Raw genomic sequence first — 23907 nt, forward strand, 5'->3', positions numbered from 1 at the left:
TTTCAGCAGATCCCCTCGGCTCTGTGGTTTGGTTCGGGCAATTGTTGAGCTTCCTTGCACCGAATGCACTAGCCGGGATGGTCGATATAACTTTATTTTGGGTAGCTTATGGCTATGTGTGTGGTGATAAGGGCTATGCTTTACAATTTATTTCATTATTTGGCGGAAATTTTGTCAGTGTGATCTTCTTTCATTCCGACGTTCCTTTTTTCAGCGATGTTTCGGCATCAGCTTTGGCCCTTTGTGCGTCTGTCAATATAATGCTGTCATGGGAAGGTAATCTGGCGTTTGGCTTTATCCAGCTCACAAGTCATTATCTGAACTATCCATTGGTGCACTACGTTCGGCTATCAATCGATGTTTGGCATACATTTAATCCGATGCATGACAGGCGGCGATGTGGACTATTGATTGGCTATTGATTGGTGGATATACGACCTCAGCTGTGGACGGGCGTCTCCCTCCTCGCCTGTTGGTCTGCCCGCCAGCTGTGGTGTGGTACGACCTTCACCCGGTCCGCGGCTGTGCCGACAGCTCCTCCGTGCCGGAACGGGTTCAGCCCGTGACAGCCAATTTGGCCGACCCGATACACTCGGCATTTATTAATGGCACGACACTATCACAATCGTAGCACACGCTCAGGCCGCGGCCCGCGGAGTCGGACGGAGCACGGACTCACTCCACCAGCCGATACGGTGGCACGGAGCACCCCGTGGCCGCGAGAGCCGACCCTATCAACAGCGCGAGCGTCGACAGCGTGCAGAGTCCACTCACAAACTGCAGGCGTAGGAACGGCAGAGCCCGGGGACCCGCACCTTTCGGCCTCATACTTCGCTCGGGTCCTCACGCCTTCTTAGCGAGAAAAACAAACATCAATTGACGATTCACCCAAGAAATAAAAGCAAAACATTTGCATCTTGGGACAGTTGACGTCCCTGCGGGTTAAATCGCAGTTCCGTCTTCACTGGCCTCGCTGTTGTGTCGAACCTACGCCTATGTCTACAACGAAACGAACAACAAGAGATATGGCATCATGGCATAGATCATTGATCCGTTGAGGATGAAGCTAACATATAAGCTAGGCACTTGCCATCCTGTGAAGGATAACCAACCAGTTCACTTCTATCGGTCACATTCACACACTCGTTTTAAAATCAGCGCGGGCAGGGCGTATTCGGGTAAATATCTGAGGGCTGAACTTCAGCCGCCTATTCGAAATCCAGACTAGTCTGCAGTCTTAGGCTCTAGATAATCCTCCAGCCTGCCTCAAGAGTCGAGGGGGCCGGTTAGACGCAAAATATGTATCATCGGTGAGGAATGCTAAGACGCTGCTTACACTAAAACGGCCGTCTTATTGCAAGTGCCGTCGTAAAGTTTTGACGAGGGACGGGTAGACGGTGGGTAGGTCTAATCATTTGGTGGGTAGGTGAACATTGGACGGGTCTCAGTGTTTTCAACTTCTCGATATGTTTTGAGTGGGACGGAAGGATGAAGGCTAATGCAATAAGAGCGCTTGCAGCGTTTTCCCCAATCCAGACTTGCACAGATATTTAAGAGCACACTATCATTGCATATCGTTCCGCGTCCAACGCTGGGCGGTCTGTCATTAGTGAGATATGTGAACTTGTCTCGACTTCCTCATTCGTGTTGCTGAGGTACTACCGAGCACACGTCGCCTCTGAGCCTGCGGCTGTGCCCGTCTCCATTCCTCGCTGCTCTGCGGCCGCCTCAGGACTGGAACGGTCCACGGTGACGGATGGCCCCGGCCGCCGGACCCGGCACACCGATCTTTTTGGCGAGGGTCTCCATTACGTGCAGTAGCTGATGTCGAATCGGGTATCGCGCTGGTAGTTTGTGACCCACCACGACTGGGTTCACGTAGTACCTGTACCGAGAAAGAGGAGGGGTCAGCGGCTTCACAGACGGAGGCGAAGGCGATAGAAGCTAAACGAAAGCTGATGCTGTATCCGTGAATGCAGTATGGTTCATTTATGAAAGTAACGTAGAAATGTGTCACGCATTACTGTTATAAATGCTTCACATAGTTGACCTTTTGCAGTCTTAGCGACTTTCTTCATTATGACGGCTGCTTGCAATACGATTCAAATTATTATCCGTCTTGTTTCCAGGACACGGAAAACAACATTAATCCGCTCGCGGGTCAAACGCTAGGAACTAGGCGTAATAAGCATAGCCTGCACGCCACAGCCGTTTCCTGAATCCTTCTTTACCTAGTATAGTATGAGGGCTGGAGTACGTTTACCTGAACTCCTCAGTGAACTGTCGCTGTATGAAGGCCACGGTCGTCCGTTACCTGAACTCCTCAGTGAACTGTCGCTGTATGAAGGCCAGGGTCGTTTACCTGAACTCCTCAGTGAACTGTCGCTGTATGAAGGCCAGGGTCGTTAACCTGAACTCCTCAGTGAACTGTCGCTGTATGAAGGCCAGGGTCGTTTACCTGAACTCCTCAGTGAACTGTCGCTGCATGAAGGCCAGGGTCGTTTACCTGAACTCCTCAGTGAACTGTCGCTGTATGAAGGCCAGTGTCGTTTATCTGAACTCCTCAGTGAACTGTCGCTGTATGAAGGCCAGGGTCGTTTATCTGAACTCCTCAGTGAACTGTCGCTGTATGAAGGCCAGGGTCGTCCGTTACTTGAACTCCTCAGTGAACTGTCGCTGTATGAAGGCCAGGGTCGTCCGTTACCTGAACTCCTCAGTGAACTGTCGCTGTATGAAGGCCAGGGTCGTTTACCTGAACTCCTCAGTGAACTGTCGCTGTATGAAGGCCAGGGTCGTTTACCTGAACTCCTCAGTGAACTGTCGCTGTATGAAGGCCAGGATCGTTTACCTGAACTCATCATTGAACTGTCGTTGTATGAAGGCCAGGGTCGTTTACCTGAACTCCTCAGTGAACTGTCGCTGTATGAAGGCCAGTGTCGTTTACCTGAACTCCTCAGTGAACTGTCGCTGTATGAAGGCCAGTGTCGTTTACCTGAACTCCTCAGTGAACTGTCGCTGTATGAAGGCCAGGGTCGTTTACCTGAACTCCTCAGTGAACTGTCGCTGTATGAAGGCCACGGTCGTTTACCTGAACTCCTCAGTGAACTGTCGCTGTATGAAGGCCAGTGTCGTTAACCTGAACTCCTCAGTGCACTGTCGCTGTATGAAGGCCAGTGTCGTTAACCTGAACTCCTCAGTGAACTGTCGCTGTATGAAGGCCAGTGTCGTTAACCTGAACTCCTCAGTGAACTGTCGCTGTATGAAGGCCAGGGTCGGCCGTTACCTGAACTCCTCAGTGAACTGTCGCTGTATGAAGGCCAGGGTCGTTTACCTGAACTCCTCAGTGAACTGTCGCTGTATGAAGGCCAGGATCGTTTACCTGAACTCATCATTGAACTGTCGTTGTATGAAGGCCAGGGTCGTTTACCTGACCTCCTCAGTGAACTGTCGCTGTATGAAGGCCAGTGTCGTTAACCTGAACTCCTCAGTGAACTGTCGCTGTATGAAGGCCAGGGTCGGCCGTTACCTGAACTCCTCAGTGAACTGTCGCTGTATGAAGGCCAGGGTCGTTTACCTGAACTCCTCAGTGAACTGTCGCTGTATGAAGGCCAGGATCGTTTACCTGAACTCATCATTGAACTGTCGTTGTATGAAGGCCAGGGTCGTTTACCTGAACTCCTCAGTGAACTGTCGCTGTATGAAGGCCAGGGTCGTTTACCTGAACTCCTCAGTGAACTGTCGCTGTATGAAGGCCAGGGTCGTTTACCTGAACTCCTCAGTGAACTGTCGCTGTATGAAGGCCAGGGTCGTTTACCTGAACTCCTCAGTGAACTGTCGCTGTATGAAGGCCAGGGTCGTTTACCTGAACTCCTCAGTGAACTGTCGCTGTATGAAGGCCAGTGTCGTTAACCTGAACTCCTCAGTGAACTGTCGCTGTATGAAGGCCAGGGTCGGCCGTTACCTGAACTCCTCAGTGAACTGTCGCTGTATGAAGGCCAGGGTCGTTTACCTGAACTCCTCAGTGAACTGTCGCTGTATGAAGGCCAGGATCGTTTACCTGAACTCATCATTGAACTGTCGTTGTATGAAGGCCAGGGTCGTTTACCTGAACTCCTCAGTGAACTGTCGCTGTATGAAGGCCAGGGTCGTTTACCTGAACTCCTCAGTGAACTGTCGCTGTATGAAGGCCAGTGTCGTTTACCTGAACTCCTCAGTGAACTGTCGCTGTATGAAGGCCACGGTCGTTTACCTGAACTCCTCAGTGAACTGTCGCTGTATGAAGGCCAGGGTCGTTTACCTGAACTCCTCAGTGAACTGTCGTTGTATGAAGGCCAGTGTCGTTAACCTGAACTCCTCAGTGAACTGTCGCTGTATGAAGGCCAGGATCGTTTACCTGAACTCATCATTGAACTGTCGTTGTATGAAGGCCAGGGTCGTTTACCTGAACTCCTCAGTGAACTGTCGCTGTATGAAGGCCAGTGTCGTTAACCTGAACTCCTCAGTGAACTGTCGCTGTATGAAGGCCAGGGTCGGCCGTTACCTGAACTCCTCAGTGAACTGTCGCTGTATGAAGGCCAGGGTCGTTTACCTGAACTCCTCAGTGAACTGTCGCTGTATGAAGGCCAGGATCGTTTACCTGAACTCATCATTGAACTGTCGTTGTATGAAGGCCAGGGTCGTTTACCTGAACTCCTCAGTGAACTGTCGCTGTATGAAGGCCAGGGTCGTTTACCTGAACTCCTCAGTGAACTGTCGCTGTATGAAGGCCAGGGTCGTTTACCTGAACTCCTCAGTGAACTGTCGCTGTATGAAGGCCAGGGTCGTTTACCTGAACTCCTCAGTGAACTGTCGCTGTATGAAGGCCAGGGTCGTTTACCTGAACTCCTCAGTGAACTGTCGCTGTATGAAGGCCAGTGTCGTTAACCTGAACTCCTCAGTGAACTGTCGCTGTATGAAGGCCAGGGTCGGCCGTTACCTGAACTCCTCAGTGAACTGTCGCTGTATGAAGGCCAGGGTCGTTTACCTGAACTCCTCAGTGAACTGTCGCTGTATGAAGGCCAGGATCGTTTACCTGAACTCATCATTGAACTGTCGTTGTATGAAGGCCAGGGTCGTTTACCTGAACTCCTCAGTGAACTGTCGCTGTATGAAGGCCAGGGTCGTTTACCTGAACTCCTCAGTGAACTGTCGCTGTATGAAGGCCAGTGTCGTTTACCTGAACTCCTCAGTGAACTGTCGCTGTATGAAGGCCAGGGTCGTTTACCTGAACTCCTCAGTGAACTGTCGCTGTATGAAGGCCAGGGTCGTTTACCTGAACTCCTCAGTGAACTGTCGTTGTATGAAGGCCACGGTCGTTTACCTGAACTCCTCAGTGAACTGTCGCTGTATGAAGGCCAGTGTCGTTAACCTGAACTCCTCAGTGAACTGTCGCTGTATGAAGGCCAGGGTCGGCCGTTACCTGAACTCCTCAGTGAACTGTCGCTGTATGAAGGCCAGGGTCGTTTACCTGAACTCCTCAGTGAACTGTCGCTGTATGAAGGCCAGGATCGTTTACCTGAACTCATCATTGAACTGTCGTTGTATGAAGGCCAGGGTCGTTTACCTGAACTCCTCAGTGAACTGTCGCTGTATGAAGGCCAGGGTCGTTTACCTGAACTCCTCAGTGAACTGTCGCTGTATGAAGGCCAGGATCGTTTACCTGAACTCATCATTGAACTGTCGTTGTATGAAGGCCAGGGTCGTTTACCTGAACTCCTCAGTGAACTGTCGCTGTATGAAGGCCAGTGTCGTTAACCTGAACTCCTCAGTGAACTGTCGCTGTATGAAGGCCAGGGTCGGCCGTTACCTGAACTCCTCAGTGAACTGTCGCTGTATGAAGGCCAGGGTCGTTTACCTGAACTCCTCAGTGAACTGTCGCTGTATGAAGGCCAGGATCGTTTACCTGAACTCATCATTGAACTGTCGTTGTATGAAGGCCAGGGTCGTTTACCTGAACTCCTCAGTGAACTGTCGCTGTATGAAGGCCAGTGTCGTTTACCTGAACTCCTCAGTGAACTGTCGCTGTATGAAGGCCAGGATCGTTTACCTGAACTCATCATTGAACTGTCGTTGTATGAAGGCCAGGGTCGTTTACCTGAACTCCTCAGTGAACTGTCGTTGTATGAAGGCCACGGTCGTTTACCTGAACTCCTCAGTGAACTGTCGCTGTATGAAGGCCAGTGTCGTTTACCTGAACTCCTCAGTGAACTGTCGCTGTATGAAGGCCAGGATCGTTTACCTGAACTCATCATTGAACTGTCGTTGTATGAAGGCCAGGGTCGTTTACCTGAACTCCTCAGTGAACTGTCGTTGTATGAAGGCCACGGTCGTTTACCTGAACTCCTCAGTGAACTGTCGCTGTATGAAGGCCAGGATCGTTTACCTGAACTCATCATTGAACTGTCGCTGTATGAAGGCCAGGGTCGTTTACCTGAACTCCTCAGTGAACTGTCGCTGTATGAAGGCCAGTGTCGTTAACCTGAACTCCTCAGTGAACTGTCGCTGTATGAAGGCCAGGGTCGGCCGTTACCTGAACTCCTCAGTGAACTGTCGCTGTATGAAGGCCAGGGTCGTTTACCTGAACTCCTCAGTGAACTGTCGCTGTATGAAGGCCAGGATCGTTTACCTGAACTCATCATTGAACTGTCGTTGTATGAAGGCCAGGGTCGTTTACCTGAACTCCTCAGTGAACTGTCGCTGTATGAAGGCCAGGGTCGTTTACCTGAACTCCTCAGTGAACTGTCGCTGTATGAAGGCCAGGGTCGTTTACCTGAACTCCTCAGTGAACTGTCGCTGTATGAAGGCCAGTGTCGTTAACCTGAACTCCTCAGTGAACTGTCGCTGTATGAAGGCCAGGGTCGGCCGTTACCTGAACTCCTCAGTGAACTGTCGCTGTATGAAGGCCAGGGTCGTTTACCTGAACTCCTCAGTGAACTGTCGCTGTATGAAGGCCAGGATCGTTTACCTGAACTCATCATTGAACTGTCGTTGTATGAAGGCCAGGGTCGTTTACCTGAACTCCTCAGTGAACTGTCGCTGTATGAAGGCCAGGGTCGTTTACCTGAACTCCTCAGTGAACTGTCGCTGTATGAAGGCCAGGATCGTTTACCTGAACTCATCATTGAACTGTCGTTGTATGAAGGCCACGGTCGTTTACCTGAACTCCTCAGTGAACTGTCGCTGTATGAAGGCCAGTGTGGTGGGCAGGCTGCTGGTCAGTGTCTGCATCACGATCAGGTGCTGGTAGACCAGCACCGCCTCGCCGGGTGACCAGGTGCTGGCGCGTGCCGGGTACAGGAACGCCAGCAGCTGGGTCACCGCCGCGCTCAGGTGGTGCTCCTGACGGGGACACAAAAACGAGCGTTAACACTCGGCGGACAAAGCCCACTGAGGTTGGTCATCATTTGCGCGTCTGAGCTACATGTTTATGAGAGCGAGCGAGGATTAGTTATGCTCGTAACATGCAACACGTCACCGTGACATTCGTGACCTGTTCTGGTGACTAGTCTGCCCGCTGAGTTAGAAGTGTTTTTTTTTTCCGAGTCGACGACTTTGTTTTAATTAGCTGGAGCTACCCCTATAATGACAGGCCTCGGGCACGCACAGGGATCAAATGAGTCCGATGGTCAGCTAATTAGAAGACACTTCTCCGAAACAGATGCTTTGGTTGGTCCTTAAACTACGATCAAAACAGGCCTACAAAGCGAAGAAGGGAGAGGGGTATCTGCTAGCGACAGGGTGTTTGTGGCAGCTCCGACGGCCCGAGGGAAGAGAGGGAGTGAGAGAGAGAGAGAGAGAGAGAGAGAGAGAGAGAGAGAGAGAGAGAGAGAGAGGAGAGGAGAGGAGAGGAGAGAGGGAGAGACAGACAGACGAAGAGAGACAGAGACAGACAGACAAAGACATAGAGGGGTAGGGGAGGGATAACCGGTCCGTTCTCCTCACCAGGTTGATTGCGCTCAGGCTCTGACGCAGTGCCGCTCCGCTGGGGTCCACGTGCTGCAGCACCTGCAGCAGCTCGTACAGCGTGCCCGTGCAGGTGTTGGTCACCTCGGCCAGCAGCTTGATCAGCTGTGACAAATGACAGATAAACGGTCAGCAGCGCTCAGCGCCATTACGATTCTTACTCTGTCCAACTCACCATGTGATAGTTATTAGCCCAAAGTTTGCTTTACCGTCTTTTATTTTTCGAATATCGACGCTCGATAAATGATTCGCGATGGTTTTATTTAATTTCATCGTCCGATGATCGATACGAATTTGGGGCGAACACACCTAAACTTAGCCAACAAAAGGTCATGGCCTTATTGGAAGTCGTTGAGATGCTGGTTAAAAATTGTATTAAACAATTTTTTATCTGTGGGATCAAGTGGGAATATTCATCTTAGTGTCACTGTCACTGCTCACCTCTGCTTCTGGTAAGTTGTCCCAGCTGGCGGCGACAAACTCGCGGAAGTCGGAGAGCATGTACTTGGCGGTGCTGAGGTAGCGTCCCGGTACCCAGGGACGGGTGAGGAGGGCGCGCAGGAGGCCGGTCAGACGGGCAGACTTCTCCTGCAGCAGAGTCTGCGGCAAAGGCCGGGCACGGGTCAGGGTTAGGACTAGTCTGCGGCAAAGACTGGACACGGGTCAGAGCTAGGGCTAACAGCAGCGTCTGTGGCAAGGGCCGAACATGGGTTAATTGCTGGTTCCAGAGACGTCTGTGGCAGGCACCGAACATAGGGTCATTAGCGACACTGTCTGGCTCGGCATTGCAAGATCGCCATCATCATTAGCTCGGCTTACGAGCTCATACTACGAGCATCGTCAGTGCGGCGTTAATACATTAAGCTAATATACCATGTCGTACGATATCGTCACCTCCTGGCTCGTAAATGAATACTGCCCACTGTAAAAGAACCGTTTTATACGGTGAGTACCTTGGCAGCCTGTGGCATGGCCTCCACATCTCGGAGCAGCGCGCCCAGGGTCTCCATCAGAAGCACCACGTGATCGAGCTCCTCCTCTCGGTCTCTGAGACCCTGCTCCTCGTCTCCGTCGTCCAGCAGGTCGAACGAGCTCGTCGACAGCAGGTAGGACGTGAGCTCAGAGGTCAGCATATCGAACAGGCGGACGTCCTGGCGGGGTAGGCGATATGGGACAGGTCAGTGTGTATCCAATTACGGTGGTTATGGCTTCTTTGCCCTGCATACATTTATCATTGGATTGATCGGAGGGGGAGTATACCTATATGAGACGTGTTTTGGATCTCACCCGGGAGAGGTAAGATCTCGGTTTTCCCGTCAGAAAGATATTGATAAATGAGAAGCAAGTTTCAAGTTTCCCGATATTTTTTTCTGGTAACTTACAGTTATGAAGTTTCCCGAAGCTTGGAGTTTTAGAAAGTTTCCCGTCAATTACACCACCCGGGAGACGGGTTGTCTCTCACCTTCCAGAACAGCCTGCGCACACGTTTGTACTGAGAGGCGCCGATTTTGAGCTCGTGCACGAGGCCGGCCTTGTGCTCGGGGTCTCCGGAGGTGAGCAGGCTGATGCGCAGGTCGTCAAACAACTGGTCCAGCTGGCGGTGGTCGACCTCGACGGCGGGCTCCGGCGAGGGCTGCTCCAGGGCCTGGGTGCCGCTCTGAGGACAGAGTGGTGGAGTCACAGTGGGGTCCGAAAACGGTGAGAGAAATCACAACGAGATCGAAAGCTTTCCATTTATAGTGGGTCGCGGGCTGTTGGAACATCCCGTTTGACCGTAAGTCTGTAACATGGAAACATTCTTCCAATAGACCTGTTGTTTCAGTGAATAAAGCTGGCAACGAACATTTGTAGCAATAGCCAATACGATAGCTGTTTGGATATAATTTTACACACAAAGATTATAAGTGAACGTAAAACGTTATGTCTAAATCATCCGGGCGATAACCACTGAGACTGTTGCTCCAGCGAAACGTGTTCGGTGAGTTTTTGGCAGCTTTTCCAGCTGGCTGGCGCCCGTGTTTATCAGTTGCCATAGCACGGAGCGGCGACAATGAAGGCCCACTACGCTTATACGCTCGCCGATCGATCGAGTGGGCTGGGGAGGACGGAGACGGTTGGGGCAGGAAGAATTGACAGTGGCGGCGGCCAGCTCCGCACACGGGTCTTTAGAGGCTCTTGTATTCCCTATTTGGACAACAGATGGGCCTGTGTCGACACAATCTCCAGTTAGTAACACATTCATGGTGCAGCCAATAAATGGGGCGAGGGGCATCACAAGTATAGTGCCAATTGCGTTATATAACAAGCGAGGAATACGTTCAACCTAGCTGAGTACATGTGTTATGTTCTTCACTCTGAAGCAATACGCACATCGCTATCTTAGTGCGATCACACCCGGACCGTGGTGTGCCCGGGTTCAGTCTATTTATGGAGTATTTAAGCTATTTTCAGTTTGAATGCAATTTCAGCTGGTCTGAGCCAGTAAGTCACATCACCTGAACGAATCTTTCGTAAAATACGATGCTGTATGTACGGAGATGCATGGCCTTTTCAATCGCACTTACATGCGATCAAATGTAACTGAAAATGAGAATAGACGGTATGAACGGGGTAATCGGAGCATGAAAATTCTCACAATCAGTCGTGCCATCCATGCCGTCTTGAGATGCCTCTGGAACAGTGATGTTCCCTGGAGCAGGTAGATATGATACACCTCGGGTGGCGGTAGCGTCGCCGGGCCGCGCACGTCATCCAGGCTCGTAGACCGTTTCTTCGACTTCCTGCTGGAAGAAAAAGAACACGCCGATATGCTTGCTCTAAATCCTTCATTACCCATAGCATTCACAATTCACTCCATCACGATGGATATCCACGGTAGTTAACCCGCGCACCGACGGGGGGGGGGGGGGCGGATATCCGCCCCCCCCTGAGGTTTTTCGCGAATAGCGGGAAAACCGCGGCGCTACGCGAAATTTGGTATGACTATTTCCTCATCAATTTTACACATGGTGTGCAAGTTTGAACCTCCTACCTTTTAAGGTCAGGTCACCAGGTCACTTTGAATGACCCAACCTCAAGTCACTTTTTTGCAACTTTGTCACCGTGCCAGAGCTACAGTAGATGTCGGAGGCCTTTGAAAGTCGCAGGATGTTATTAGGTCCTTAGTAGCTACAATTTGTTTATCTCGGAATTTTGATATCGGTGACCTAAGGTCAGGTCAATTTCGCGACCTCCCCATTATATGTCAATGGGGGAAAAATCAACTCCCTGTTTTTACCACTAAAACGGGCCGGAATGGCCACATATACCATACATGACTTCATATACGATCAACCGACACTACCTTGAGGTCTGTTTTGCTGTTGGACAGCTGTGAGGTCATGTGACGTCATCAAAGGTCACCAAAGGTTTTTTGCCAATAACTCCGTACAGGAACAAGATACAGCCACGTGGATGGTCTCATTGTGTTCAGCTCGTCAAGACGCATCGAATGATATACATACATGATGACCTCGAGGTCACGTGACCTGAGGTCAACCTTTGACCTAGACCTTTCGAGGTCAACATATATATCATTCGATGTGGATTGACGAGAGGATCACGATGATGCCCTTAGTTTGTTCCTATCTTGACTAATTCGAAAGTTATTCGAGAAAAACTCTCCATATCTGGCGCCGCCATTTTGACTTTTTCGACCCCTGTGACGTCATCTTTGACCTGACCTGAAAATGACCTTAGTAAAAATTGTAGATCTTGACCGTGCGTATCCGATGCCGTTTACCGCTTGTCGCTATCTTGCTTTCTTTCTTGAGATCTCAGGGGGGGGGGGCGGTCATCCGCCCCCCCCCCCGTCGGTGCGAAGTTGGCGCAGACCCCCGTCGGTGCGCGGGTTAAGCCCTATTCACAGCCGTAGCATTCATGCGTTCTCCATTACACGAGGTCCGGGCTATGCGGCACAGCATAACTTCAGGCGCTCACTACTGGCGCCATCTATGGACAGGAATATCGTTACACTGTGCCGTGCGGCGCAGTCTACCCGCAGGCGCCGTGACTGACAGCGCCATCTATCCATGCATACTCGTATGTCTATCACTCATTGCCGGGACATGTCAACTCAAATAAAATCGTACATTATGAATAATGATTAAGAAAAGGGCTTTTTTCACGCTGTTACATAGGTGCTTCCTCACTAGCAATACCTACCTATCAACCTATCACAATACTTCTGTGTAGTGTTTTGTACCACAGATTTATCCAACTTTGTAGGATAAGTATCATTGCTGGTTCTACGACTACGTATGATTCGAGAACAAGGCCGAGTGTGGTTACCTGTCAGCGAGGGGCCGGTCCAGCACACTGCGGGACCGCTCCGGCAGCTCAACCCGCATGCTGGACGACCTGTTGTAGGCGGGCAGGGCGCTCTGGGAGCGGGGCAGGCCGCGGCTGGGGGTGGCGGGCCCGGGCGGGCAGAGTCGCGCCGGGCCGCCGCGGCTGTCCGGAGATCCGCAGCGCCGGCGGCCGGGCGGCTCCGGGCTGCCGGCCGCGTGCCGCCGCTCCAACAACTCCAGGAGTGAGCTGCCCTCCCGCACCGGCGAGCCGGGGGTGTGGCACCTGTGGAAACGCAGAGGTGGTGAGACTGAGAGACAGTTACCAGACAGAAAGAAGCCTACGTAAGTCACCGGGCAACAATAAAAGTCACAGGGTGTCCCAAAAGTAAGGTCATCATTTGTTTTGGCCACACCGCCAAAAATACGCGATGGATAGAAATAACTAGGCCATCATATGAAAGAGCATTTTATAAAATTTTATTCTGATATACATATGAGTCAATACATTGGCTCGTAGCCCCACATTTGCTGCTTTTCTGCATGGCTACCATTTCGGGCCGCGTGCACGAATAGACTGCGTTTTACTTCCTCCACTATTCTGGAGCGATTCTCTGGTGAGATGCCGCTTATGTTTGCTCGGAGGGATCATCCTTTAGTTCTTCCCGGCTCGTTGGGTTGTCCTAAAAGACAACCTTTCCGTTGTGTACCCAGAGAATAAAAATATGAAGGTGTAACGTCAGGTGACCGCGGAGGCCATTCAATGGCGTTGCCCTGACTGAAAATTACGCGATCTCACATCCACTCTCGGAGACAATGCATGATCTTCAGGACGGTGCAAGGATGGTCTCCATCCTGCTGAAACCACTGCTGGTTGATGGTGTCGGCACAGCTGCGTTGCGACGTTGCGACGAGCGGAAGAACCACTGGGAGGACTCTCGGCCACCTCTCTTGATTTATTTTCACCCGATTCCCGCTGTCGTCCTCAGGACCTCGAAGCACAGGTGGCTAAGTATACATGCCCTGTGCGTGCATTATACCTGTTTTATGACGTTTTACCGGTTGAGGCGAAACTATGCATGAGTTCAGATAGGGCGAGCTGATAGGGTCTGCTTAGGGCCGAAAACTGGGCGGTATTTACCCTTTGTTTTAATGACGGACCCTCTCTAAGAGTTGAATTTCGACCTTCTCAGTGTTATGCCTACTGCTCGGTCTAGTTATGATCAAAAATGGTTTAAGCATGCAAGAAAATAATTTTATGGATGTACCTTGCACGTGTTAAAATTGGAAGTGATTCGGACTCTTACTTCTCGAGATATTTAAGTTTTAAATCATGACCTTACTTTTGGGACACCCTGAAGTAAGGTCATGTTTTATGATCAATGTATGTTTCATTTTTTTCCATACTCGAGCTGTTGCTGCATAATATCCTATGAACAAAAAGAAAAAAAAAGACAGCAGTAGTCGACAAGTTCGTGTTTTCGCTTTTGCTGATTTTTATCCTAACATCTCGCATTGAGCCGACAGCGGCGATCAATGTCTGCTGAGTGCTGACCTATCGATGTGAACTGACCTGCGAGTGCCACTGTCTGGCGTGTGCCGCTCGCCGGGGGTTGTCCTGCCGGCCAGTCCTAGCCGACCACCCAGCTCTTCCACTTCTTCCTCGAGCCTGCTGAGCGTCCGCCGCCGCTCTGAGGCGCCGTCACCGCTACGGCGACGGACCATCGGTGGCGGGCCGGCGGCCCCTGGACCGGGTGACGGACGGTACTCGATCCGGACGTGTTGGACTTTACTCCTCAGAGGCTCACGGAGAAACTCCACCACGTCATGGACCTGTGTGTGGGCGGGAGAGAGAGAGAGAGAGAGAGAGAGAGAGAGAGAGAGAGAGAGAGAGAGAGAGAGAGAGAGAGAGAGAGAGAGAGAGAGAGAGAGAGAGATAGAGAGAGAGAGAGAGAGAGAGAGAGAGAGAGAGAGAGAGAGAGAGGGCGAGAAAGAGAGAGAGGGGGGTTATGGTTGAGTTAGTAATATATTGCTGCTCTATTATGGCTTCAAGACCATTTATTTACCCAGCCAAGTCCGTTCACTTTGTTCAGTTAGGTGCATTTGTTCCACTGGTCGTCAATCTCTCGATCCGTGCACGCGCTTGCCCACTTTTCCAGCCTAAAACGCTCCATCAAAATGCGACAAAGGTGGACAAACGGCACACTTTATGGCTTTCGCACCAGTTGAGCGGTACGGCTCCGGCCGTTGGTCGGGCCTTCACACCATTGCACGGTATCGCGCCGATGGCCTTCACCTGGTGTGGCGGACCCCTCGACCCCCCACCCCCCCTCCGTCAGCTAATGGTCGATGGCGGACTGGGGCGGAGCCATGCGGGCTCCGTTGCCATCGACCCGGTCCTCACTTTGCAGACCGACACCGCGGTAACGGCGCCCGTTTCACCCAGAGCGACCCAAAGAACGGCGCCGACGCGGCCAGGTGACGGCCGCCACAGTTGACCCCTGACCTTACACCGGGAGGTCAAACGGCGGCGCCTATTGAACCAGGTCTATTCTGGTCAACAAAACACTGAATAGGGTGCACTTTCAGAAGAAAAGATAGTTACACTTTCTATCACAAAATAGAAAGCAATCTCGCGAAAAGTCACCGCTTAAAAGATTAGCTACGCATCTCCTTACGAACGAATGATTAGCCGTTCATCATTATTAAACGCCTTATGCGATACTTTGCAGATAATTTATGCTCATTTTAAGTATAGACGTGGGGTAGACCTTAGGCCAAGGTCCTTGCTGCAGACTTTAGCGTGCTAAATGTCTCAGTAAGATATAGGTCAGCAATGCAAAATTAAACGGACTCAGGGGACTCGCCTGAAAGACCTGAACTTCTAACCGTACCGTACCTACATATTATAGGTCACGGCAGCGAACGCACACTTGCGTCCCCGCACATTGGAACATCTGTGGGATCATTGATCGCTGGGATGCACCCAGGTCCTGACGGGACGTCTGTGCTAGATAATGTAGGACTGAGCCAAGCTGTACGCCCGAGTTGGCACCGCTAGGGTCTGTGACCCAGCTGCGGTTTTAGATGTTTGGGACGTAAAGGTCACTGGTTTGTTTGATTGGTTCCTCGTCAGGTAATCTTGGAAAGCTCCTGAAGCAACACCGTGGCATAACATTGCTCTGGAATTGTATGCACTTTTGACTAAATGATGTGTTCACTTTTTACTGTAATCGTTCAATACTAAGTTGAGCTTCGAAGTGAGGATAGGTAGCCTAAAATTTAGAATCGCTGAATAAATGTTGAGCATTCGATTGCCCTTGACCATTTCGTGAACATTTAACAAAAGCGATCGAGAACTTCATACTTCATAGTAACTAACTACGTATTCATTACCCTTGTATATGACGTGGGTAATGGGTATTCATTATGCATGCCAATAACGTCTTTCAATTAGCTCAGTAAAGCGCAACACAAGCAATACATATGTCTGGAATTTTCAAATTTACAAAAATCCGAAAATAACTAAAGTTTTTGCAATTCAACTCTCTTTCATTGCGGTTAAAACGTGACTGGAACATTTGTTTGGAAACAACGTTCAGCGCTGGGGAACGAAGCCTTCGCTGACATTCACGGCCTGCCGCCTTAGACAAAGACCATCCACGCCTGGCAGCGCCGTTGCGTGCAGAGAATGACAAAATTGACACAAGAATAAACTCAAGCTAGCGGTCTGGTAGAAACGCAAAGACATGGAAAGTAGGTCAGCAGGCCAGAGTTAAAGGACACATTAACGTCATCAGCTGGATGACACCGAGGGACTCCATAGCGTGCTGCGAACTGCGCTTAATGAGGATACTTCTCACGCTAAACATTGTCGTGTTACGACTAAGCTGACCGCTGCGCTCAGGTTAAGCCCTAACCACTCGCAGTACAAGCTTAGACATCATTTGACGTCATACCCATCCTCTAGAACCTGCGTCTGACGTCATACCGTTCCCGGAACTGACGTCATACCGTTTCCGGAACTGACCCGCTCGATGCTGACAATGTCCGGCAGTTTGACGAGCTGCTGGAGACTCTTGGGCGGCTGTTCCACACAGAAGAGGGCCGCCTCCGTCACTACAGCCGTCTGCATGTTCTGGACCGTCTTCCCGCGCCGGAGGATGCACGGCTCGTAGTACCTGCGACACCGGTGCGATGGCAGTTATCCGCCCACGGATCCCCCTGCAAGAAGGCTAGCTTTCCCACCTGCACTGCATCCCCCAACAGTACTCTAACGGTAGTCACCTCTTAGCTGGCCTGTACCGCAACGACAGTGATTCTCTCGCCCCTGCGAGAACAAAAACCTATTGGGCGGCACTGTCATTCCATTAGTAGGCTGGAGTGTGTTCCTAATGGTTTGGTCAATGTCAGAAACGCACCAATGGATCTTACGCCATGTCACTTAACCATTGTTTTATTCATTACATAACATCACCATTGACCAATGACCAATCTTCTCACCAAAGTTCCACTCAGACTAATGGTCTGTAAAATAATGACACTGTGACCGCGGAGGGTAGCATGCCGCGCCCCCCCCCCCGGCCGGTTTGGTTGTTCCCCGTGTTGCGAGGTGCGTTGGTCCGGCCGAGCCGAGTTGATTAGACTACGACAATAAGGCTGGCGACGGGAGCGGCGGGTCAGCCGGGCGGCCGTCCGTCCTGCTGGCCCAATATGCTCGGCCCGGTCGATAGGGTCGGTCGGCCGCCCAGCGCCGGCCGTGCCCGTCCGGCCGGCACGAGCGGCACGAACACCTCCGCCGCGACATCCTCCAACGATCCGAAATTATCCCAGATGGTCTATTTATATCGAAAAGGCAATTGATTTCCAAGGGTGATGCAAATTCTCAGAATGCAATAAGCCGAGCTTAACTTTTCCGTTATTCAGTAAACATTGCCAATAACTATTTTCTTAGCGTAGTCTTTCATAAGTAAGTAAAACACCTTTCCGCTTCTCGACAGGGCTCACTTTTTCACATTCAAGTACTTGGTTTTTCTGGCATTTGTAATATGTACTTTGCGAGTGAGATCGAGAAGTTTATTTGATAAGGTGATGCACTCTGAACCATGAGAGCATGTACGACCACAATTGTCCCAAACTGAGTGAAAATGTGGGCCGATCCTAGCCACTCACGAATTTGGGAACTGGGGCACATTAATTCAAAACGCGTTAGTCAGTATGCCATTTTAACAGTGTTCCATAATCGCTCGTTTTAACGTGCACCATATCGACATTGTGCCGTATTTGATCAAGCGGTGTGACAGCTAACCACTTTCGTTGATTGTCTCGGATCTTTCCCGGGGTAATGCAATTTCGAATCGAACAGTGTTCTTAGGAACAGGCTAATATACCTATAGAGGCTGTAGGTGGTAGGGTTAATATAAATCTAATGCACGTAAGCCTCAAGAATGATATGGCTTAACAAGCAGCGCGCCCTACATTGTAGGGTTAACCAGCATGCGTGACATATGACGAAGAGCGATAGGCTTACTTCCACCATAAGATGCATGTCAGATCTCTATTTCCAGCCGACCTTGACCGAGCGTCCCCAATAGGCGCGTCCCAAATCAGTCATAACACAAACTAGAAACCGTTGCCCTATATGTGTCGCAATTCAATGCGCTCTGCAGCAATGCTCTACACCAATTCTCAGAGTCTACGGAAAATATTGACATCCTCGCACGACTGTGTGAAGTAGGGAGCGTTGAATGAAGTCCTTTCAGAAAACTTACACATTCTAAAAAGGACACCTAACCAACACCCACTATCAGCACAGATGAACCGACCTGATGGACTCGTAACAGGCCGGCGTCATCTTCCTGAGCAGGAAGCTCTCGAGGCGGCTGTTCTTTTTCTGTCCGTCGCCGTGGCCATCCATGGCGGCTGCTGTAGGCGCCCGGCGCTGGCCGGCCGGCCCCGACCCGGCGACCTGTCCCACTGAGCCCCGGTCGGCGGTCGCCCAGGTGTGCTGCCACGCAGGGGGCCTCGTCGGCGCCGGCGCAGCGCCGCGACCCGGGCCGAACGGGCAGCCGAATAGGCAGCCGAATAGACGGCCGAATCGTCAACCAGGACGCCTGTCTCTTTTCCTCTTTTTCTCTTTCTCTCTTCCTCTCTCTTTTTCTCTCCCTCTCTCTCTCTCTCTTTCCCTCTTTCTCTATCCCTCTGTCCTGCTTGCTGAATGTTTTTAACAATCGCTGTCACACGCTTCCTTTCTGTCGCTCCCTCCAAAATACCCTAAATTAACAAAAACAATGTTCTGTATGGCCTATTCGAATATAAAGCGTTCCGCTGCTAAGTACTTGGGACTGTGCTTTTTATAAGTATACTAATTTTGCGACAATAAAAAACGGACTCCAAACGGGATACTATTTACATTCAAATCAAAAGAGATGGATATAACCTGTGTGATTGAGCTATGTGGCTCCACCCCCCCCCCCCGAACTGCCCCTGGACAGTCGCAGATGGAGACGAATCAAGCACATATAATTACGAATTGTCATTCCAAAAACCGCAGTAGTATTCCATCAAGCGAAAGCTGAGAGGAATACTAGACAAACTAACCGTCCTCCGTGACTGTCAAAGATAAAACAATATCGGCAAACAATATTCTACCCGTCCTGCATCAGAATTAGATCACCTATGGTCGATGGGCTGCCGGATGAGAAAGGCAATCCATTTCCATGGAAAGTTCACATCGGCCATCAATTAATTAACTAGACAGGAGTGGCTGCTGCGCTCCAAAGCATCATAAGGTGCATGGCAGGAACTATCGATAATTTATTAGGGAGCATAATGGATTGTTTAGTGTTCTTCTGCGCCCCACTGGCTCCCTCGCGTGTATTGTGCGTGTCTCAACTATCGCAATAGGCTCGATTTTCTTTATCTTTACCCAATGCAAGTTGGATGCATGTTGATGATGACGTGCGGCGCATATGCTTCTCAGGGAATCTCAAGAACAATTACGAACTATGTGTATCATACGCCTTGGCCTCATCCCACTCACTTCGCTGTAAATGGCGCTGGACTATCGTGAATTAATTTTATTGTGACACTCAATCATCACATTATCCAATTCGAACATGTTACAGGTGAAAGAATGGTCAGGCTTGCTTTTGTCAGCATAGCGATGTTTCAGACGTGTCGCGTTTTATTTGTGTGAAACAGCGAAGTAATCTTTGCTCTTGTCTGTGTCGGGATTCACGCCTTTGTCTCCCGGTTTCCATCCAACAGGGCACACTGAAAACAGAAACACATCGTTAAGAGTATAAACATTTTTGCTCCTACAATTATGTTACACACGCAATGCCACATAAAACAAATATATGCAGTGTTTTGCGGCAGATTAGGTTATGAGTGGCTACGTAATACATAACCACTGTGGATGCCTTCTGGCTGTGGACCCGGGTTTTTGCCAAACATAGCCTTCTTCTTCAAATATACGGTATTATGTCCCAACAATTTCGCCCTCGCCAGCCCATCGTCGTAAATTTAGCTCCTCTTATGAGTTATGAGTCTCTCTTGACGAGAGGAAAATTGGTCGCACGAAGAACTAATGACACAAATAACACGAAGGACTAACGATTTATAAAAAAAACACGTTTTGGTTTTTACTTGCTTGAGTTTGGCGCATTATGCGTTCTCTAGATAACAAAGCTGTTGCATAATATTGCGCAATATCGATAATAAATGTATTCTGATTGTTTGATCATGTTTTAAATTTTGTTTTTAATTTTTAGCAAATAATTGTTGTCTTTGTGAAGCATATAAGATTTGATTTGCCCTATGCGTAAAAGGCGAAGCCAGACGTCCCTTACAGCGAAGGCGAGGAATATTTTTTCTTAGGCCATTTCCATCCTCAAGCCACTCTCATGTCTCTCTCGAGCCGGTGCAAGATAGTTAGTGTCGAACAAATGTCAGGGCTCACAGTCTGCCACATAATCTGTCTCATTTGGAGCTCACCTTCTCCGTGTATGTCGACAAACTGGTAGGCCTGCACGAGTCTCATCACCTCGTCCACGGAACGGCCCACGCCGATGTCGTTAACGATGATCTGTCGCAGCACGCCCTCCGTATCGATTATGAACAGACCTGGGCGAGGAGTCGGACACAGCAGTCAAAGAAAAATAACCGCCTTTCAAACGTGACGCCTTTTATGGATTCCACCGATGGTATAACGCCAATTTTTATGGTGAACACTGGAGTGATGAGTTGTCATTATTTTAATTTTCTGCAGCAGCCATAAACGGAGAATATATATTTGATAAGCTGCACTGCATTTGACTCAGCTCTGATCACCCATTCAAAAAATAATGTCAGGCAAAGGACTTATAACGCGTTTGTTGACTGATGTATAGTCAATTTCGGAAGGAGCTTGTCCACCGACCTCTGAACGGGTACCCGAGCTCCTCGTTGAGCACGCCGTAGGCGCGTGAGATGACCATGTTCTTGTCGGAGAGCAACGGGATATTCATGGGCCCCAGGCCGCCCTCCTTGCGAGGCGTGTTGATCCAGGCCAGGTGACAGAAGTGCGAGTCGGTCGAACACGCTATCACCTGAAATACGGTCATTCAATAACATGATTAAAACTTAAACTAAATATATATCATTAAAATATAACACTTTAGATAAATAATGATAATGCATTTACAAGACACGCACTATAAAAGTCGCCAGGTGGATAAGCTATTTTAACCCTCGCATGTGTGCGGCGTTTGCCAGCTTCTAATGTGTAGGGGGGGGGGGGGGTCGGTTGGACCCCCCTTGCCGTTTGGCCCCTGATCGAGCTAGAGCTTCGCGGAAAAAACGAGCGTGCTGCCCGTGACGAGAGGAAGCCGATGATACCCAATTTTAAAGGGACACTCCCACCTTAACATTAGTTTTGAGTTGAGATAGCCAAATTGGTGGCCATGGCCTGCAAATACCGGTTTGGGCACTCACAACATCGAAAAATGCTTTAATTCGAAGATATGGAATTTCAAACTTGCAGTTTTCGGATTCTAAGGGGCTAATGCATTGGAATGCCCCCTTAGAATTTGTGACGTCAGCGGAGATCTAACGATTTTTAAATCTTAGACTAAAACCATCGTTAACACGGGGTGGTATACGCTGCTTTGCGCGCAACGTCTGCCGCACTTTAAGGCTGCCAAATTATTGCTTCCAAATAAAGTCGCTAGTAACAGGGGAGTCCCAAAAAGTAAACAAAAGTAAAAGCCTAATATCTTGAAAACCAGTGAATATTTTTCGGTGAAATTTGGTAGATATTCCTTTTCGCTCTTTCTGAACCAAGGGACATCACTTTCATGCCAATTCATTAACTTTTTTGAAGATGGGAGGGTCCCTTTAAGGTCCTAGGTCATTGGTTGACCTTCCAGGTCAGGTCAATGACCCAAAGTCGGGAAAATCGGGACCTGTTAGAAAGTCGTAGAGGGGTTTTTCGGGGTGCTGATCACGAATATCGTGTTAGTTTTGATCACAGATGATGTCTTTAAGCATTTAGACCAGGTCGGGTCAGGTCAGGTCAGGTCAACCAGTAGGCGTCGTGACGGGTATTCGTAGTACGTGTCAACCGCCTCTGAGTCTGACAGCTTCGTAACATGTTACGAAGGCACCAAAACTACTTCGTAAATGTTCAAATGGTTGCTAAATTTGAATTCAGCTCCAAAAACTAGCCTAGAAACATGTACAGCTCGAAAAAGTGAACCGAGGTCACCCGAGGTCACCAAAGGTCAATGACCTGACCTGACCTTCAGATGACCTTGACACCCACCCTAATACATGGAAGCAACATCATATCACATGTTTGAGCGTTTGAAACCACGAAAAGCTTGCAAACGCGCGGCTAATGCGAGCCGACATACGCAGAATCGAGATTCCGGCCAAACATGGTCTCGGAAAAGAGGTCACAGGTCAAAGGTCATTTGGGTCAGGGTCATGAAATTTTCAGGGTAGGTGTAAAATTGATCAATGTGAGGGTACTGAAAGTTTCGTCGCGATCGGCCGCTTTTTACGCGAGTTATTCGCGAAAAACCATGGGAGGGGTCCATCCGACCCCCCTACACATGCGAGGGTTAATGTCCTATATTTTGTTCATTTATATCTTACCTCACAATTTATTTGACGGAATTTCCATGCTGCGTCGCTGAATGCCACGATCTCAGTGGGGCAGACAAATGTGAAATCCAGCGGGTAGAAGAACAGAACCAGGTACTGTCCTCGGTAGTCAGTCAGACAGATTTCCTGAAAATCGCCGTCGATGGCTGCCTGGCTTCTGAAAAAGGGAGCTTTCTGCAGGAGTTGCGGGTACGGCATCTTCACACAGCAGGCTGAAACGGAAGGTCAAACATGTAATACAACATGTAGTACAAGCTGATCAGCTTGACGTCTGGATCTTATGTGTTGTCATTGCATGTTCTGTGATTAGAAGAGGTGTTATAAGGTACCAACATTTGAACAAAATGGTTCGTATCTTTATGATATGATAACCCTTTAAAAAAGCGGGGAATGCCTGTGGGTGTATTTTAACTTCTCGTTTGGAAAAAGCTATGAATTTGAAAAGAAATCATCATCTGTCTCAGATTATATTCATTGTCCGCTATGTCATCAGATATGATTAAGAAATTCTGATTAATCAAAAGTTTGGCATCAATGGAAAGAAACGTAAACGCAAAAGAACACAAGAATACAGACATCACTTAGCCGATGCTGGATGCCGCCTTTACAGGACCGCTTACAGCAAGACAGGCCCACTCACCTCTTCCACCTGCCCCACGACTGAAGACTGCACAGAGGACCTCGAACTGATCAGCCACCTGGATCCTCTGGACAGTCTACAGAAGGTGAGTGTATACCACCGTCAGAGGCCGGTCGAAGTCACCTGCGTGATCCGCTGGGGCGTGCGCGACGCAGGACAAACTTAGCGCTACACAAAGACGTCAAGATAGGCCAACTTTGTCCACCTCCCACCGGTTCGCCACGCTGTTCGGGACGGTGTTAGAGAGCGTCCCGCGGGGATCCAGGTTATTGTGATGACATAACCTCTAACTTCTAGTGGGATGAGCTAGCTGAAAATCCCAGCCTGGCATGGGGTGCGCCTTCCTTCCCACACACCGCGGGTGAAAGGCTTCGTCATCAACAGCCAGCTGAATATTTCATTTCTTTTTAGTTTATAGCCACCCAAGCTATCTCACTAGAGGATTTCTTCCTCTTCTGCCCGCTCGCCTCATGTAAAGCTGGAAATGCTGCCTACCGTAGGTAACAATTGTCCCTTGCGTGACCGCGCCAGCTGTTGACTTTCCTCTCGCACAAATGACTCGACACTACGGCGCTGTTACAAGTAACAATGTTGTGTGCGTTTTCTGTATGGCGCTCGCCGACCTTCATGCTTTTAAAAACCCACCAACCAAGCGCAAGTTTAAGTCGTGTATTTAAACGTTGACCTGAAGGCAGAGGATCCACTCCACAAGGCCGGTGAAGATTGTGGGTCTCGGGTGTCGTTCACGTGAGGTGTCTGTCTAGTGTCGAGTCTACTGATCCTAGCTTCACT

At 49.7% G+C, this 23907-nt stretch overlaps 2 protein-coding genes across 2 annotated transcripts; both read right to left on the minus strand.

Moving 5' to 3' along the window:
• Positions 1–573: 573 nt before the first annotated feature.
• Positions 574–18289, minus strand: LOC122384177 (uncharacterized protein C12orf56-like). Its single transcript, XM_043371257.1, has 11 exons — positions 18152–18289; positions 16357–16507; positions 13900–14159; positions 12331–12612; positions 10637–10781; positions 9464–9658; positions 8955–9152; positions 8443–8601; positions 7981–8106; positions 7196–7377; positions 574–1885 (listed from the first exon to the last, which is right to left on the minus strand). The coding sequence occupies exons 1-11, from the start codon at positions 18241–18243 to the stop codon at positions 1729–1731; spliced, it is 1947 nt and encodes a 648-aa protein (XP_043227192.1). The 5' UTR covers positions 18244–18289; the 3' UTR covers positions 574–1728.
• Positions 18290–19390: 1101 nt separating this feature from the next.
• LOC122384202 (peroxiredoxin-2-like) lies at positions 19391–23188 on the minus strand. The gene is made up of 5 exons (XM_043371315.1): positions 23116–23188; positions 22467–22687; positions 20749–20917; positions 20325–20453; positions 19391–19601 (listed from the first exon to the last, which is right to left on the minus strand). The coding sequence occupies exons 2-5, from the start codon at positions 22671–22673 to the stop codon at positions 19513–19515; spliced, it is 594 nt and encodes a 197-aa protein (XP_043227250.1). The 5' UTR covers positions 22674–22687; positions 23116–23188; the 3' UTR covers positions 19391–19512.
• Positions 23189–23907: the final 719 nt, after the last annotated feature.

The sequence above is a fragment of the Amphibalanus amphitrite genome, unplaced genomic scaffold (assembly GCF_019059575.1).
Source record: "Amphibalanus amphitrite isolate SeventyFive unplaced genomic scaffold, NRLGWU_Aamphi_draft 000183F_arrow, whole genome shotgun sequence".
NCBI classification, from domain to species: domain Eukaryota; kingdom Metazoa; phylum Arthropoda; class Thecostraca; order Balanomorpha; family Balanidae; genus Amphibalanus; species Amphibalanus amphitrite.

Coding starts and splice junctions, on each gene's coding strand:
- LOC122384202 (XM_043371315.1), bottom strand. CDS start 22,673: ATGCCGTACCCGCAACTCCTGCAGAAAGCTCCCTTTTTCAGAAGCCAG. Junction 20,918..22,466: donor TCCGTCAAATAAATTGTGAG/GTAAGATATAAA, acceptor ACCGTATTTCAG/GTGATAGCGTGTTCGACCGA. Junction 20,454..20,748: donor GCTCGGGTACCCGTTCAGAG/GTCGGTGGACAA, acceptor CTCCTCGCCCAG/GTCTGTTCATAATCGATACG.
- LOC122384177 (XM_043371257.1), bottom strand. CDS start 18,243: ATGGATGGCCACGGCGACGGACAGAAAAAGAACAGCCGCCTCGAGAGC. Junction 9,659..10,636: donor CATGGATGGCACGACTGATT/GTGAGAATTTTC, acceptor CTCTGTCCTCAG/AGCGGCACCCAGGCCCTGGA. Junction 9,153..9,463: donor TGCGCAGGCTGTTCTGGAAG/GTGAGAGACAAC, acceptor CTACCCCGCCAG/GACGTCCGCCTGTTCGATAT.